The following is a 17,864-nucleotide window of genomic DNA, read 5'->3' on the forward strand; positions in this document are numbered from 1 at the left end:
TGACACACCTACCAATCTGCATGTATAAGGAGAAGATTCAGCAGTGATTACTTTGGTGTGACAGTCTGTTCACCGAAGGAACTTCTTGGCATCATTTAAGGGTAAGAAACATCCTTTATGATTTCAGTTTGCAACAAGTGGACTGAAAAAGATGCAGAGGAATGACAAACCAAAGCTACTTGGAAGATTTTGTGTTACAGTTTACATAATGAGTGCGAAAAATAATTGTTCTTCTCATCCACAGAGATTTTTCTGCTCTTCACAGTGAAAATGGCAAATTATGAAGTGACCACATACACTGGCACATTGCTCTGTTCCAACACGTTCAACAACATCTACATTAAGCTGGTGGGGACAGACGGGGAGAGCCACCACACTTGGCTCACAGACGCCACAGGGCCTTTATCCTTCACCACTGGAGCAGTAAGTGTAAAATATTCTCTGTGTTTACTTCAACATGCTTCTGCAACTTTGCATTACGGTAATTAAAGACATAAATTAGTAGTGAAACTGTTAGGAAATCCTTACCAATGATTAAACATAGTTTAAGTTCTGCATTTCTTCAGGTACTGCTCACAAATGTGGTCTAAACAGCAATAGATCTTATGAATGAGTTGTATAAAAAATGACTTTTTATACAAATTTTTGTGTTGTCTCGTCATATTTTCAGGATTTGTTTCAGGAACAAGGATGTTACAGTTTCTATCAAACCATTTCTCTTATTATTCAAGGAATCCACTTTTTCTGTGTCCTGCTCTGAGTCCGTTGGGAAGCTGCTCATGATCGAGCTGAACAAAGAGCCTCCCCTAATTTTCCCCGTAGACTCCTGGTTCCCTGCCAAGGTGAGAGTGAAAACCCCTGAGGCGCACACTTTCCACTTTCCCATCTACTGCTGGATCACTGACACCGATGTTCACATATTCAGAGAGGGAAAAGGTTTGTACTCTTCACTTACACACACTTTGATCTAAAAGAAATGTCTGTGCTGTGCTTTAGTCAGAAAATAACACACCTCAAGCACTAGAGAAGGGTTTTGACTCTGCTTTAACCAGCTCTAAACAGTCTTCCCCAGAAGGGGCAGTGCATTTAACGACCACTGGATTTCTAATTTAAAAAAGAAATGTTGTTTTTTTTCTTTTTGTTTGTTTGTGGATTTCTAGTTTAATATTAAACTGCCTGACAGGGTCAAAGGCACATTTTTACAATGGTTTTATTTAGTGGTTTTGATTTTGGTTTTGATTTTTCATATCAGAAACAAAAATTATTTGGTCCTAAAGACACTGACCTAGGGGTGCACCGATTGCAATTTTCTGGCCGATCAACAATCACTGATCTTTAAAAAGCCTGACCTGTTGATTTCGGTTTCAGCCGATACCGAAATTTTTTTTATAACTGACAGCATACACCTTCAATGTTACAGTCTTATTTTATTGAAAAACATTGAACAATACCCATGAAACAATACAAACTTGTTGTTTTAACTGCACCTGAGGTAGTTCTCTCAAATATAAATGAAAAGTTTAGAGCATTGCTGTTCAAACTAGGCTTGGGCGGTATCCACTTTTTAACACCGGGGTATACGGTATTACCGGCACCACAGTAGTACCACCTCCACAGTGCTTCATTTATTCCTTTATCAAAATGCTTCAGTTTGAAAAAAGATTATAGGGAGGCGTTTGCAGCAGCTCATGAAGAGATCAACAGGTGAACATGTTTATCATAGAAGTAAACATTTACTTAAGGACACTGGTGCAAACGACGTTTCTCTCTTTCCCTCTCCACACAGACGTTTGCTTTTTCCTCTCTTTTCTCTCTGCTCCTTCCAGATAATTATGAGACATAATAACCTATCATCATAAAAGATTTGGGAATGTTAAGTAATGTCCAGCGTGTTTTTAAACAGATAAAGACTGGCCTTTAATATTATTTCCTCGTAGCGCAACAATGCCGAGCTCCTGCCACGAGTTCACTGTATAAGTTTATAAAACTTTAGGGACTTCAGTGCCTAACATAATCAATTATCAACGATTAACTTAACCTATTTAACATCCAAAGCAGTAAAAAATAAGTTTGAACGTTTTTAAAACCGTGGCATTGCTGCTGCAGCAGGATGCAGCGTGTTAACAGACCTCCAGAGCTGATGCCATGCCATGGCACACGAGTTTCCATGCAGCGGTATGTATGTGCATGTCGTTGTTTACCAAATTGGCCCAACATCATTAACAGAAATACTGTCATCACCTCTGAAGCACCTCCACACACAGACACAGCGGTGCTAGTGTTGGAATGGACACAGACCTTCAAGGCATTTTTTTATGCAGTACTGTCTGATTAAAGCGATTACGTGGATATTTATTAAAACCCCAGTATATGATATTACAGCTCATTCCTAGCTGGAAGTGACTTTAAGTTGAAGCCTTTGTTTTCACACCTTACAGGCAATCAGAGATACTTCAGGATGAAATAATCCTTCCTCTCCTTTTTCCTCTCACTCTCTCCCTCTCTTTTGCTCCGTGTCTCTGTGCATTATAACTTAAATATGACATCTTTACCCTATTGTACAAAGATGAATTAAAATAAAAATCCTCAATTGTTTTTATACTTTAACTGTGAGTGTAAAGCAATGTCCCGTGTGCTTCAAAACAGATAAAGATCTACCTCAATTTTTTTATATCTGCGTTGTGCAGCCTGGTGAGCTCTGTCGCAGCGAGTTCACTTTATATGAAGCTTAGAAAAAGTTGCAGACTACTTTAGAGCTTTAAATAATTTACAAACATTGACAACTTCATCTACATTTCCCAAAAAATGGAGGTTAAGAAAAGTTCAGGTGTTTTTAAAATCTGTTGATGGGATAGTAATGCTCGACTTTGCTGCTGCAGCATGCAGCACCTAGCACCTGTGGTTATTAATAGCCTAAACGTGAACATTTCTCATCACTCATCTACACACAGAAAGAAGAATTAGCGTGTTTTTTAAACTCACGATACCGTGGATCACAGTACAACCAGCAGTGCACTTTAACAATGATTTTAATGAGGAGCACACCGCTGGGCCAGTGCTATGGGAGCCGGGCCATTGCGTGCAGACACGAGTTTACATACTCCGGTATAGCTCTGAGTGCCTTCGTCATTTGCCAAATTGAAATGAAATCACAAGCAGGATTTCTTTTATCATGTCAAAGCATCTTCACAGACTGGCAGTGGTGCTGCTGGTGGAGAGGGACACATGTTTTCAAGACATTTGTTTACAAAACTGTACTCATCACATGGTCCCGTCTTAATGGCCGTAATTGAGGCAATACCGTGGCTGTTTTTTAATACCCTGGTATACAGTATTATTGTATTACCGCCCATTCCTAGTCCAAACTACTAAACTATATCAGCAGGGGTGCTGCCAGGGATTTTTGACCCAATGAAAAGAAATCTAAGTAGGCCATTTTGATTCTGTTTTACATAAAACTATGCATTTTAATGATATTTTTGACTATCCCATATTTGTGAAAAGAACAACATGACAGTTACTTGGTAGGGGAAGCACTGAAAATACAATGAAATTCATTTAGATTAAATTATTTGCTGCAAGACTGATACTGTATAATCAAAAACCCATCTCTTTCTTTAAATACTTGAACATGAAATTATCTTAAGATTAATTACCTGAAAATACAACACTCAAATACAAAATAACCTCTTCCACTGAAATGAACTGCAATTATATTCTGTGGAGAAACAAATAAAATCTCAGCTAAAAACACCATCAAAAACAAAATGGCCATATGCCTTTTATGTTTCATTGTAATTTGAACATTATCATCTATAGAACAAGATGCAATAAGAAAACGATTAAAATACATAAAATAAATAATAATCATGATAACAAATAAGCAGCAGATGTTAAACTAACTAAAGTAGACTCATTATACACATTATATAGTATTTCCTATAATTTAATACCATTAGTAATAGCATCATAATCACCATTTCAGGTGGCCTCACCATTTTGTTTTACTTAATGGTGTTTTAAGTGATTTGACAAAAAAAACCCAAAGGAAAATTTGATTTTACTACCAATACTCCACTGCTCACTGTCTTCCCTCTTGTAGCCCCACATGCAGGTCTAATATATCTCCAACACTGTAGACTCACAGGTGATGGCATTAGATTCGTGGTAAAAAAAAACATATATGAGGCTGTATCATTGAGAAATTTTTCCAAAACAAATAAAATTAGTGTGTCATATTATTTTGTCAGTATTATAACTGTATTAGGGGCCTCTCTGGGCCCCTGTCAATCATGGGCCCCTAGAATCCTTCTCCTTATTCTCCCCTTTTCGGTGCCCCTGTATATCAGTTCCTTTAGCCTTTCATTTTTCACATTTTAGTAGGTAGAGGTAGATAAGATCAGTGGATAAGATCGGTTTCATATGTAAGTATCGGCCGATCGCCGATCCCCCAAAATTAAGGAAATCGGCGCCAATTGATCGGTGCACCCCTACACTGACCTAGAACAGTAGTTTTGATTTGTGCCTCTAAATGCAAAGGAGCAAAACATGAGCAATGGCTGAGAGTGGAGATAAGGCAAGTAGGATGTTATTATGATGTGGCCGTATAAGGAAGCTCAAAACTTTAGGGGAACACCAGAGGTTGTGTTTTTAGACTGCTGGCATTTTTGGATACCCAAGTATATGTATGAAAATGCAAAAACATGTTTTGTTTTTTTTAATATGTCCCCTTTAAAAACAGATTGTAAAGCATGAATCATGTCTGTTTACTGTATGTACCGTGCTTAACAAATTTATTAGACCACCACCCAAAGTAAGGTTTATGCCACAGCTGCCCTAAATCAACAGCATTGGTAATTACCAAAATCATTTTTTATGTTTCTGCAATGGTTAATACACCAATATGTAGAAGCTCTTTAACTGAAATGATATTTTAATGCTAAAATATAATTATTACTGTTATCCATGAATTTTCAAATTTACTGATTTACAAAAAACACGGAAAAAAATAAAGCACATTATTATTTCTTGATAATATGTCAAATTATAGTTATTTACTTGCATTCCTGAACAGAAAAATTCATTTTAGTGGTTGAATGTTATGTTTGATTAATTTCTGACTTCTCAGAGAAGCCCAGTGAGCCAAAATTTGGGTATCAAAAGGTGAATTCAGTTTGAAATTCCTCATTCCTGTTCAAAATGGTAAAACATGGAGAGCTCACTGAAAATGAAAGAATCCGCATTAAAGCACTTCATGGTGCTGGATGGTCTTTGAGACAAATATGACAGGTGGTCTAATAAATTTGTTCAGCACTGTACATTTGAGAAAGTTGATCTGATTGTTTCTTTAAGCTCTACTGGTCTTTGAAGACACCCATGCTCTTGGCAAGTATGCTCGAGAAAAGGAGCTGAAGCAGCGAGAGGAGGACTATCAGTGAGCACTGAAAGCTTTTTCATTAAATACCTTTAAAACAAACCTGCATGCCAAGCTGTTAAACTTTTCATTTAATACATTTATTTTGTTAAGCAAAAAGGCATTTGCACGCCAACGGTGATACAAATAAATGGCACAAAATAGCAAATTGTATGAAAGCAAATCTTAACAGGCCTGTCTTTAAATGGCAGGAGCGATGTGATTTCTAAATAAATTATGTTCATTCTATTAAAAAAAAAAAAAAAACAGTTGCATGGCAAAAGCCTACGCTGTTGTCTTGCTCTATTCACTGGTACACAGATACATCAGAGCAGATGGTCAAATTTAGTTCAGTTAGCAGTGAGTGTGTTTTGATTGGTCAGATGTTTTCCCATTGGAAGCAAAACTTTGGAAAAACTGGCAGAGGACCAAAAAAAAAAGCAAATTTCACAAGTGAGCTTACATCATTGATGTGAATGTTTGCAGGGACTGGCTATAGGTTTGAAAAACTACCTTAAAACCAAGAAGATTACAGTCTCTATTTAGACTTTTTCAAGGGAAGAAAGTTTTAAACTGTCCTCCTGCTTGACCACTTCTATTGCATTTGGAAAAATCCTCAAAGTTCAGTATCTGTGCAGCTGCATGCCTCTTTTGGTACCATTTGTGTTTGCAGTTTGTGCATCCACTAGCAACAGTACAGAACTTGGACTTTCAGCCTCTTTTTGTTGTTGCTAACAGGGACGCTCATAAGGGGGGCACATCGAAGTGAAACACCTTTAAGGGAAAATTGATTCATTCATTGCAAAAAAAAGGCAAAAAGGCTGAAATTTGGGAAAATGGGTTAACCCCTTAAGCCTGATATCTCAAATAATAGCCAGAAAATTCTCATTTTCTAGTAATTGAATTTTTATTTAACGTTCAACCAAAATTCAAAAAGATTGCCATAAAATGTCACTTTTTTTGGATCACATTTGATACATCAGGTGTTTTTGGCAACTGTTAATCCGCTTGAGGGCATTTTTCTAGTTTATCTGGTTGTATTCAAATGGTTTTAAGTAATTTATTGATTATTTTGATTAGATAAAGGTCTCATAAATGTGTCTATCAAATATGATATAATAGATAATGGGCTTCAAGGGGTTAAAAGTGGCACAAATTGGGTGAGGAAAGTGGGGAAAAGAAGTAAGAGTGGCAAAATGGATTAAAGTTGCAAAAGTGGCTAGCTGCAGCTGAAATAGGCTAAGAAAGGAAAAAAGAGTGAGAAGCAGTTAAAAGTGGCAACCATGAGTTCAAGGGACAAAATGAGAATGCAACAAAAATGGGCTAAGAGCAAAAGGAGACAACAATGGTCAGGAAAAAATTATGACAAGTGGTTAAAAAGTGCCAAAAATGAGTTCAAAGAGACAAAATGAGACTGCAGCAAAAATGGGCTAAGCAAGGCAAACAGGGGCAAAAATGGGTAGGAAAAAATGTTGAAAAGTGGTTAAAAAGTGGCAAAAATGAGTTAAAAGAGACACAGCAGCAGAAATGGGCTAAGAGAGGCAAAAGGGGACAACAATGGTCTGGGAAAAATGATGAGAAGTGGTTAAAAAATGCCAAAAATGGCTTATAAGTGGCAACATTGGGTTACAGAGACAGAATTTGCTAATAGCCGCAAAATGGGTTAAAAGTGGCAAAAAACAGTGATGAAAAGGGGTCTGAAAGTGTCATGAATGAGTAAGTGAAATGTCACACACACTTTTTAGCTCCAAAATGAATGTGTCTTTTAGCCAGGATGCCAGCACTAGTGCCAATGATCCAACACAAGTGCATTTATATCATGGTAACATAACTTTGTAAAGCAGATGGATACTCCTGTTTCTGTGTTTCTCACTGGCGAATCCACCTTGCAAAGCTCCTTTTTTGTCCTAGATGGGAGGTGTATGCGGATGGAATTCCCCACTGCATTAAGGCAGAAAACACTCAGTCTCTGCCTTTGGAGGTCCACTTCTCCTTCACCAAGAAAATAGAGTTTGACTTCACAGCAGTTCAAGGGTGAAGTCCATCATTTCAGTCAGAAATCTACCATCTTTAAGACTACATACCTACTTTCCTTCCCTAACTGTTAATCAGCGCTATTAAAGACAGCTTTGTGATTCTGTTTTCTAGCTTGATTGACCTGAAACTGGATGGACTGGCTGATAACACAGAGAAGTGGACTGATATGCAGAGTATCTATGGGGTGTTCTGCTGCCACCACAACGACACATCAGGTACTACTCTATCATCCGTCTAACTACTAATTCATGCAGCTTCACAATGGGCTGCCCACCTATGTTAAAAAAAAAAATCACCTGATTTTGGAACAGTTCATCTAATCTGGACTCATAATAGCAATGCTTTAATGTGCAAGACTTCTTCAGTTCATTTAAAATCATTCTGACTGGGGACTCCAAATACACTGTTAACATGCATGCAACATAAAGTGATCAGATCACATTTATACACATGCATCAAGAATTTATTCACACTGTCCTGCCAACTTAATCTGTTCTTGTCCTTTTTTGTTTCAGTTTCATGTAAACAGCCAAGTTACATGCAAACAATAACTTGAGTCGATTTTCATCTTCAGTGAGCTTGTTTATACACTACACTGCCAAAAGTATTCGCTCACCTGCCTTGACTGGCATATGAACTTAAGCGACATCCCATTCTTAATCCATAGGGTTTAATATGACGCTGAGTATCCATTAGCCGGCATTTGCCGTAAAAAGGGCAGAAGTCTGGCAGATAAAAATATAACCAGTAAAATGTGTGGCAGAAAACTTGCCAATGACCAGATAAGGAAATACTGAATAACACTAGCATATTACATTTTGTATAACCTAAAAGGTATGTTGCGAGAATGCTTTAATATAAACTAAAAGCAGACTAATCTTACTACACCCACTGTCCTGCGGTGCTGGGGTTGTTTATCTCCTCAGACGCCAAGCACATGGCTAATTGTGTATGCAAGATGACGTCAAACCAAGTCTATCTTTCTGACAGGCTCAGCACTGCTGGAGACTATGCAGGGAAAGTTTTAAAGCAGAATTTTAATCTAAGTGAAGTTTTCCTGGTTAACCAAAGGCTTAATATCATCAGCAGTATGGAGGGATTTTGTGTCATCACTGCGAGTAATGAAGAGGCTGAAACAAAGGGAACTGTATAGCTGAGCGTCATGAACACTGATGCAGCAGAGAGAGGGGCCTACGCTGAGCAGAGTTGTAGTGGACTTCAATAAATCTACCTCTGACCAATCCTCAGATAAAGTTGGATTGTAGTCAACACAGAATCACATCATGCAGAACTGCATGGACTGCTTGGAGCTTATAATGAAGGCTCTGTCTCTCTTCCCCATAGCTGGTTGCTAATGCTCGTGATGTCCTTGCTAATTAGCAGAAGTAGTCTTGGATAAGCCATCAATGAGAGGAGGACTGGACTGGACTATCTACTGTGGAGCTTTTGTCTTTTCGGGACTAGTCCAAATAAACCAGGATGGTTGGATTTACTGCTTCAGCAGAGGTTATACTGTAGTTATATCATCATGAGGACTGATATTAGCAACTGATGGGAAGACTTTTCATTTGAAACGTAGAGTTCTAACGCAGTGTCCAGTTAACAGATTACTTTTGTGTGTTATGTGGTTGGATGCTTCGTTGTTGTCGATGGGGGATGGTATTTGGCTGTTGTAAGCTGCTAAGTTATGGAAGCAGCCAATGTGCTAACAGGCTAACATTACTAATGTGAAGCTAACTGTTGTTGTTTATGAGTTAAACGTTGGCGTATATTGTGTAACTGACTGCGTGTGTGAGGAAAAGCGCACAGCTTTCATTTTGATACGTTAAACCACTTACTCAAAGAAAAATAAGTCTTTGTGCAGTCATTTCTAGGGTCTAATCATGTGTATGTGTCTACCAGTCTGTATAACAGGGTAATAATTACTCAGGTTTACTGTTGGCTCAGTTTCTACTGTCTCGGTTTTGGGCCAGGGCTGGAAATATGTGTCCTCAGTCCCATTTAGCGCAGACTTGTATGTATCGATGTATCACAGAATATCAGACTTATGCGTTTTGCTGCTGTTAATGCAGCAAAATAATGTTAAAGCAAATGTCTGATAGTTGTTCTAAATGGCCGGAATTTTTGAAGACTGCCGGTCATTTTGACCGGGGACAAAAAAGTCTAGCGGAAACGCTGATGACGTCGTACCACCCTTTGCAGCTATAACAGCTTCAACTCTTCTGGGAAGGCTTTCCACAAGGTTTAGGAGTGTGTTTATTGGAATTTTGACCATTCTTCCAGAAGCACATTTGTGAGCTCACACACTGATGTTGGACGAGAAGGCCTGGCTCTCAGTCTCCGCTCTAGTTCATCCCAAAGGTGTTCTATCAGGTTGAGGTCAGAACTCTGTGCAGGCCAGTCAAGTTCATCTACACCAAACTCTCTCATCCATGTCTTCATGGACCTTGCTTTGTGCACTGGTGCACAGTCATGTTGGAACAGGAAGGGGCCATCCCTAAACTATTCCCACAAAGTTGGGAGCATGGAATTGTCCAAAATCTCTTGGTATGCTGAAGCATTCAGAGTTGCTTTCACTGGAACTAAGGGGCCAAGCCCAGCTCCTGAAAAACAACCCCACACCATAATCCCCCCTCCACCAAACTTTACACCAGGCACAATGCAGTCAGACAAGGACCGTACTCCTGGCAACTGCCAAACTCAGACTGCCAGATGGATTTGTCACTCCAGAGAATGCATCTCCACTGCTCTAGAGTCCAGTGGCGGCGTGCTTTCTACCACTGCATCCGACACTTTGCATTGCACTTAGTGATGTATGGCTTGGATGCAGCTGCCCGGCCATGGAAACCCATTCCATGAAGCTCTCTACGCACTGTTCTTGAGCTAATCTGAAGGCCACATGAAGTTTGAAGGTCTGTAGCGATTGACTCTGCAGAAAGTCGGTGACCTCTGCGCACTATGTGCCTCAGCATCCACTGACCCTGCTCCATCATTTTACGTGGCCTACCACTTCGTGGCTGAGTTTCTGTCGTTCCCAGTTGCTTCCACTTTGTTATAATACCACTGACAGCTGACGGTGGAATATTTAGGAGTGAGGAAATTTCACGACTGGACTTATTGCACAGGCAGCACCCTATCACAGTACCACGCTGGAATTCACTGAGCTCCTGAGAGCGACCCATTCTTTCACAAATGTTTGTAGAGACAGTCTGCATGCCTAGGTGCTTGATTTTATACACCTGTGGCCATGGAAGTGATTGGAACACCTGACTTCAATTATTTGGATGGGTGAGTGAATACTTTTGGCAATATAGTGTAGCTCATTCAAATACATGATACAGTTTATAGCATGTGTGTCCATGTTCTACAACATATGTCAATTATAGTATTTACTCTAACCTTTCATACTAAAAGAGCCAACCAAGATCCTTTCCCAGCCATCCTGGCCTGGGGTAGAATTATCCAAACTGATTGAGACTCCACAAAATGGTAATTATGGCCCTTGAGTTATATTTGAATATCATATCTAAATAAATAAAAGAAAAGTGAAGAGGAGCCCATATTCATTTCATTTCAAATTGGATAATGTTAACTGTTTCTGGCTCTTTTGGTTCTCATTCAGGAGGAAATAAAAAGAAACTAAACTAAAAAATGCTAAACTAAAATGAAGCATTTTCACCAAATACAATCTACACAGTATTAAAAACAAAATAAAACAAACTTAAAATTAAAAACAAAAAGTGAAAACAAAACAGAGAAAAAAAGATATTCAGGTGTGGACACATATTCACGTTTCCAGTGTGATGTCTCAGGGCAAATTATGTTTGATGTTCTGAGGACGTGTTTAGATTTAACCAAAAACCGACATAGAGGAGACTTGTGGTTTGTTTAGTTCACAATCCATTTCTTGCTTTAAGTCATACCATCTATTTTCCTTAATTCCCTTCTTTTTTCAGTCTATGTCCAGAAACACTGGAAGGAGGATGAATTTTTCGCCTACCAGTTTCTGAATGGTGTCAACCCCATGTTGATCAAACGTTGTTCAGTCCTCCCTGAGAACCTTCCTGTCAAAGACTACATGGTCTTCCTCCAGGGTCCACATAGCCTGGATGAGGAACTGAAGGTGATGTAATGATTTTAGATGCACATAGTTTTAAAATGATACATTGCCTCAAATATGCATTCATAAGTTGCATTTCTGTAACTCATCAACTCTGCATGAGGGTAAAATCAGTTTTCATTTTTAATATTCAAACAGAATGGCAACATCTACCTGTGCGACTACAAGCTCCTGGATGGAGTGGAAACAAACACCATTAATGGGAAGAAGCAGTACTTGATGGCTCCTCTGGTCCTGTTCCACAAAAGACCTGATGACAAGCTGATGCCAATAGCTATCCAGGTAAGAGACTGTAATAGGAAAACAACGATTAGAAATTAAGATGGTGCATTTATAGTATGCAAAATAATAACAGCTACAATATTTGCATAAATTAATTTTACAGTACTATTAAATCAAAAACTCATATGCACAATTATTTAGAATATATACAAAACATACCTTGTGTTCTCATTAGGTGTCCATCAGGCCTTAAAGAGTTTATACAAAGATTTAGCCAATACCTGTAGACCCCCTTCAGAGTCTCCTCAGGTCTCCTCCTATCAGAGAGCAGAATTGCCCTGCTGCAAGGGCTCCTGGGATAAAGAGTCTCCCAGGCTTCCTCATTCTTTGTTTGAAAGTTTCCCTCTGAAACTGTTCAAACTCAGACTTCAGGCCAACCCTTGTTCATGAAATCCACCACATTCCCAACATTATGAATGATATTATATAACCAGCGTTTTTAATGGATCAAATTAACTAAATGAACCACATCTTTGCCTTCCTCTCCAACAGCTGAAGCAGACTCCAGGAGAAGACAACCCCATCTTCTTCCCTACTGATTCTGAATATGATTGGCTGTTGGCCAAGATTTTTGTGCGAAGTGCCGATTTCAACTACCATGAACTCAATGTGAACCTGCTGCGCACTCATCTGCTGGCTGAAGTGTTTGCTGTGTCTCTGCTGCGCAACGTGCCCATGGTGCACCCGCTGTACAAGGTACATCTCAGCATTTAACACCACTGATTGGAGTTAAAGTAACGGACCTCTAACGTTTTAGTAAGAACCAGTGTTACTGACGGACTTTCACTTTTCCCTCAGCTCCTCATCCCTCACACTCGCTACACCCTGCAGATCAACCTCATGGCTCGAAACCTGCTCATCTCTAAGGATGGTTCATTCACACATGTAGGGAAAGATAAGCAGATTATTACCTTAACATTGCTTTTTATATGCCTCTAACAATATTCCTTATATTGGCTGGTCTTTAGTATGCAGCTTGTGGTGGAGAGGGCCAGTTCACCATCCTGAATAGATCAATGGCCTCATTGACCTACAGCTCCCTCTGCATACCAGACAACATCGCTGAGCGTGGGCTAGAGTCTTTACCAGACTACTACTACAGGGATGATGGACTCAAGCTCTGGGATATCATCCACAAGTACTCTATTCAGTTGTCTTTCTGAATTTTATAGAGCAAGTTCAACAAAATCATAGTGACATACCATAGCAATGGTATACAATATAAAGCAGAAGTCAGTAAGGGTAAAACTGTTGTAAAGGGGGTTGTAGAAATCATGGTTTGGTCTAGCACAGGGGGTTTCAAAGTGTGGGAGAGTGAGCCTCCCCTAAGGAGAAATTATTCATTTTGTGGATCCCCACCCAATTAAAGAATCGGTTTGATTAAAAAAATTAAATCACATTTTCAACATTTATGTCTAATCTTTAAACATTTTTAACATTAATATATTTTTGATATTTTGATCTGCAAATGCATCTGCCTTTCCGTCTTATTTAGTGAGAACTATACGTTTTCATCTGTACAGTTCATGAAGGATTTCAGGATCCTTGCTTTTGATCAGTGACCGAAATTCTTTTCACTTCTGTTAAAAATTCCCCTAGTCTGGTCACTAGACTTTTTGCTCAGTCTTAAGATGACCCCAAGGTTTACACAGCCTTATGGATGTCAGCTGATTTTGGCCATCAGCTTATTTGAATGAAGTGGAAGTGGAAGTTGAGCTGCCTCTTATGAGAGCTCCGTACCTCAGTGGGATACTGCCCACTGTAGCACAGGCTAATACACCAACACAAAGAGGTATTTCGTACAGTCTTCTACCAAAATAAATATCATATGGCAAGCACAAAGAAATCAAAATGCTGCATAAGAAAGGGGATTGAAGGGTAAGTCACAAGACTTTGAGACAAGACAGGACAGGACACAAGACGCATGGCCCTAGGTGACAATAATATCATGATACAGCTTTGCAGCAATAACTGATATACAGTTAGATGATCATATGATCATCCATGATGTTTTAATTAATTCAGTAAGATATACGTCTCTTTTATCCTGCTTTGCCTGTATTTTCATCATGAGTTAGAGTGATGATGTACAGCTGAAGCTGAAAATTTTTGAAAATCATAAAAAAGTTCATGTTTCCCCATAATTTAATTAAAAAAAGGAAACCTTACATACTGTATATTCTACATTCATCTTATACAAAGTGTACATTTTCTGGACTTTTTTTGTTTTTATTTTCATGATTATGGCTTACAGGTCATGAAAATTAAAAATCCACCATCTCAAAATATCACAAAACTCCAATCAATAATAGGATTTATAATACAGGAATGTTGACTTTCTGGAAAATCATGTTCCTCAGTGCACTAATTAGTTGTTGGAGCTCCTTTTGCTTGAATTATTGCATTTATGCAACATGACGTGAAGGCAATCAGTCCATGGCACTTTTTCATGATAGTCTCATCATTTGAGATGCATGTGTACATTGCTTTATGGATATTTTGACCCTAAATGTCATTTTCTTACTGATACTACAGAGCAGTCTTTTAAGAAGGGTAAAAGTCCTACTCCAACATCACTGATGGAGCTTTAACACGCTCAGAGTCTGTCTCATTCAGAGCTAAGCTGCAAGTGCACATATATGACAAATGTATAAGTCAACTAAACAGGTCCTGATAGAACTTCTCCATGTTTCTAAAGGTTTGTGAAGGGAATCCTGAACTACTATTACAAGAGTGATGCTGACGTCCAGAAAGACACTGAGCTGCAGAAGTGGATTTCAGACATTTTTGTCCAGGGTTTCCTCTCCAATGAAGACACAGGTATTTTCTGTCTTCATTTAAATTTGCACCAATATAATCAAGTCATTTAGAACATCTGAACATCACATGGCTAATTCATTCTGATCCTCAGGAATTCCTCAGAGCTTTACCACAGTGGGGGCATTGGTCAAGTTTGTCACCATAGTGATCTTCACCTGCTCTGTGCAGCACTCTGCTGTGAATTCTGGACAGGTGAATGTCTTGATATTGTTTTAAATCTACAGTTTTTGTACACATGATAATGGTACCATATTAAACATCGTTTACTAAACAACAAGAGAGACCTACTGAGCATGCTCCACAGCACTGTGTGTGTTGCAGTGATGGGCAGAGAAGTGTGCATTTGCTTGATCAGACAAATTCACCATATTGTGCAGATATTTCTATCTTTCATATGTTTGCTTAATAAAAAACCTCGCTAGATATACATTTATAGAAACAGCACCAAAAATGAAAGCATAAAAAATCACCCAAACATAAATCAAGAAAAGAAATATCTTACCATGACTGCATGAAATATTTCAGTGTGGATCATTGGAATGAAAATACAATCTGTGAGCCTAGTGCTGCTCTCATGACTAAAACACTCCATTTGGATTTTGCAGCCTGGCTTTAATATTATTATCAGCATGTTCATGTTTCAGAAGATGTCAGTGATTAACCTTCTTGTTCATTGCAGTTTGACTTAGGTGCCTGGATGCCCAACACTCCCATCTCCATGCAACTTCCTCCACCAACCACCAAAGGAAAAACTACAGAGGCCACCATACTGGAGACGCTCCCTGATGTCAACGTGACAGTTCATGGGATGGCCGTCCTTCATCTTCTCAGCAAACAGTCCACTGACTTTGTAAGTACCCAAATCCTCATGGAAAGCTACATGAATCAAAGAAGTGTGAATAAAGTAGGTCAATATGTATTTGAAACAAAATTATACTGAGGCCAGCTCAACATACTACAAGTCAAACAAAACAGGAAAATCTAGTAAATGCCTACTTAATAATGTCAATTCACATGCAGCATATTTGAATATGCAGTGTATACTAGTAAAATAAATAATACTTTCTTTGATTATGTGTCCTGTTCTCAGGGCAAAAAAGTCCCTTTTAAATCCTTGAATGAAAACTCAGCACATTGTAACATCAGTCATGTTTTTGGTGTCATCAGGTCTCTCTTGGCCAGTACCCAGAGGAAGAGTTCTATGAGAAGACTCCCTGCAAGCTGATAAAGGCTTTCCAAGGAGATCTGGAGGTGCAAAGTGTGATCATCAAAAACAGAAATGAGAGTCTGGATCTCCCGTACACGTACATGAACCCAACTCTGGTGGAAAACAGTGTAGCTGTTTAAAGAGGAAGCTGACCTCATCAGCTGGTTTCTCTCTGCAATCCAAGTTAACCTTATCCAAAGTGAAAAAGGGAAATAAACAATGCATCTAATCATTGCTTGCTCACTTTTGATTCACACACAGCTTTTAAAAGATAGGTGGGCTTGGTTATGGGTTTTCTTTTAATTCACACACTACTTAGTCAATGTCTTAAATTTTCATCTGTCACTGATCACACAGGGCATCCAATCAAAATATTACTCAGGGAAAAATATGACTTTGCCTTAAAGCTAAAGATGTAGACTGTGCCTTATGACATGCTATTGTAATGACTTATAACTTTTGTATCAATGTCTCCTTTTATGATCTATATTTGGCGGTAAAAAGGGCAATACATAAATGCAACATTAAACTTTTATATGAACTGTCTGTTTGGTCTTCTATGGAAACCAGTGGTATTTGGAAGTGTTACAGTATCTCATTTCTAGGAGCAGAGGAGATTCTTGTCATGGATGACTGATGTTGCTACTTTGATTTGTAATGCATCAGAGATGTTTCCTTGTCTAAATGGTCTGGAGCATTTTTGTTCTCTGTATAATGGAAGAGAAAGTGATCATATCACATAATTACAGTAAAGTGTGTTTATTCTTTGGGGCATAAAATAATAAGAACTACAAAAATATTTTTGTGTGTTTTCTTTTTAAGAGTTATCTTCACAACTATAAAGAACAAAAGATATCAATTAAAAGCATTAAACAAGATAGACTTTTTCAATATTGTGTTATTTTCTCGAGCACCTGTCAGTTGAACAGAGAACTGCCACCCTAAGGTTATCAAGGGCAGTGAATCGAAGTTATTAGCAGCTCAGTTCAAGTTATATGGCTAACCTTACAGAAACTTATCACAATGTGATGCGTGCTTAAAGACTACTTGTCCACATTACAGGTCCTGGAGCCAGCCCACTCCCTCCAAAATCAGGCCTAAACTCTGAAATTAATACAGAAAAAAAATCAAAATGTGTAAGAAAAGTTTAAAATAAAATACGAAAGATCAAATTATATCTGAAAGCAGAAATGAAAAGAAATTATTTATTCAAAAGATTTATGGTGTATTTTGTGAGCTATGTGGTGTAATAGCACCTTTTAATCAGCAGGTGGCAGCAAAGTGCCTTTTAAGAGCATGACTAGAGTTACATTAAATACACTTTCAGTGACATTAATAAGTTTAAAATCAATACCAGAGCATGAACCTGTAAAACAAATTAAGAAATCACCAAAAAACACAAACCAAGTCATATAAATGCTAAACAGAAATACTGATCAAACTGAGATATTTTTTAATTCCTAGGAAGTTAATGATGCATTTTGATCAAATGATTAAAACTCAGTATAGATTTTCATACTCTATAATAAAGTAAATTCACAGCAAAATTGACAGTGTTAATTAAACTCATATAGAGTTAAATTCAACATGTTAAAAGTGTCTATTTTGGTCCACACTAAATATACACTTTTGAATGTGTTCAATATTTTAAAAATGAGTTGCATTCTTGCAAATCTGTGGCATGGTGGGTCTCTTCTAGCAAGAACAAAGCAGAGAGTCAACCTCATAGCAAGACAATGCATACTGATGAAGAATGTGCGCTATGCATCCTTTAGGACCTCCTAAAATCAGCCAGAAACTCCAACTCAGTGGATAACTTCACCTATGGTGCAAACATGTCTCACAACATTCCACCAGACACATAACTACAGGAATCCTAGCAGGGATCACTGTACAACAGGCAACATCACAACACACAACTAAACACATATAAAACACATCTGAACACTGTGCAAGGGCACGATGGGGGACCCCACCCACACATA

General features: G+C 38.4%; 1 protein-coding gene across 1 annotated transcript; it reads left to right on the forward strand.

Moving 5' to 3' along the window:
* Positions 1-254: 254 nt before the first annotated feature.
* Positions 255-16,642, forward strand: LOC121508696 (polyunsaturated fatty acid lipoxygenase ALOX15B-like). The gene is made up of 14 exons (XM_041785712.1): positions 255-423; positions 732-936; positions 5,353-5,434; positions 7,325-7,447; positions 7,562-7,665; positions 11,407-11,573; positions 11,709-11,852; positions 12,345-12,548; positions 12,651-12,737; positions 12,821-12,990; positions 14,551-14,672; positions 14,764-14,864; positions 15,352-15,522; positions 15,840-16,642. Exons 1-14 carry the CDS (start codon positions 271-273, stop codon positions 16,017-16,019), a joined length of 2,013 nt encoding a protein of 670 aa, XP_041641646.1. The 5' UTR covers positions 255-270; the 3' UTR covers positions 16,020-16,642.
* The last annotated feature ends 1,222 nt before the right edge of the window (positions 16,643-17,864 follow it).

This window comes from Cheilinus undulatus, linkage group 4 (genome assembly GCF_018320785.1).
Source record: "Cheilinus undulatus linkage group 4, ASM1832078v1, whole genome shotgun sequence".
Classification (NCBI taxonomy): Eukaryota; Metazoa; Chordata; class Actinopteri; order Labriformes; family Labridae; genus Cheilinus; species Cheilinus undulatus.

Coding starts and splice junctions, on each gene's coding strand:
- LOC121508696 (XM_041785712.1), top strand. CDS start 271: ATGGCAAATTATGAAGTGACCACATACACTGGCACATTGCTCTGTTCC. Junction 7,666..11,406: donor CCACCACAACGACACATCAG/GTACTACTCTAT, acceptor TTCTTTTTTCAG/TCTATGTCCAGAAACACTGG. Junction 12,991..14,550: donor CTCTGGGATATCATCCACAA/GTACTCTATTCA, acceptor ATGTTTCTAAAG/GTTTGTGAAGGGAATCCTGA.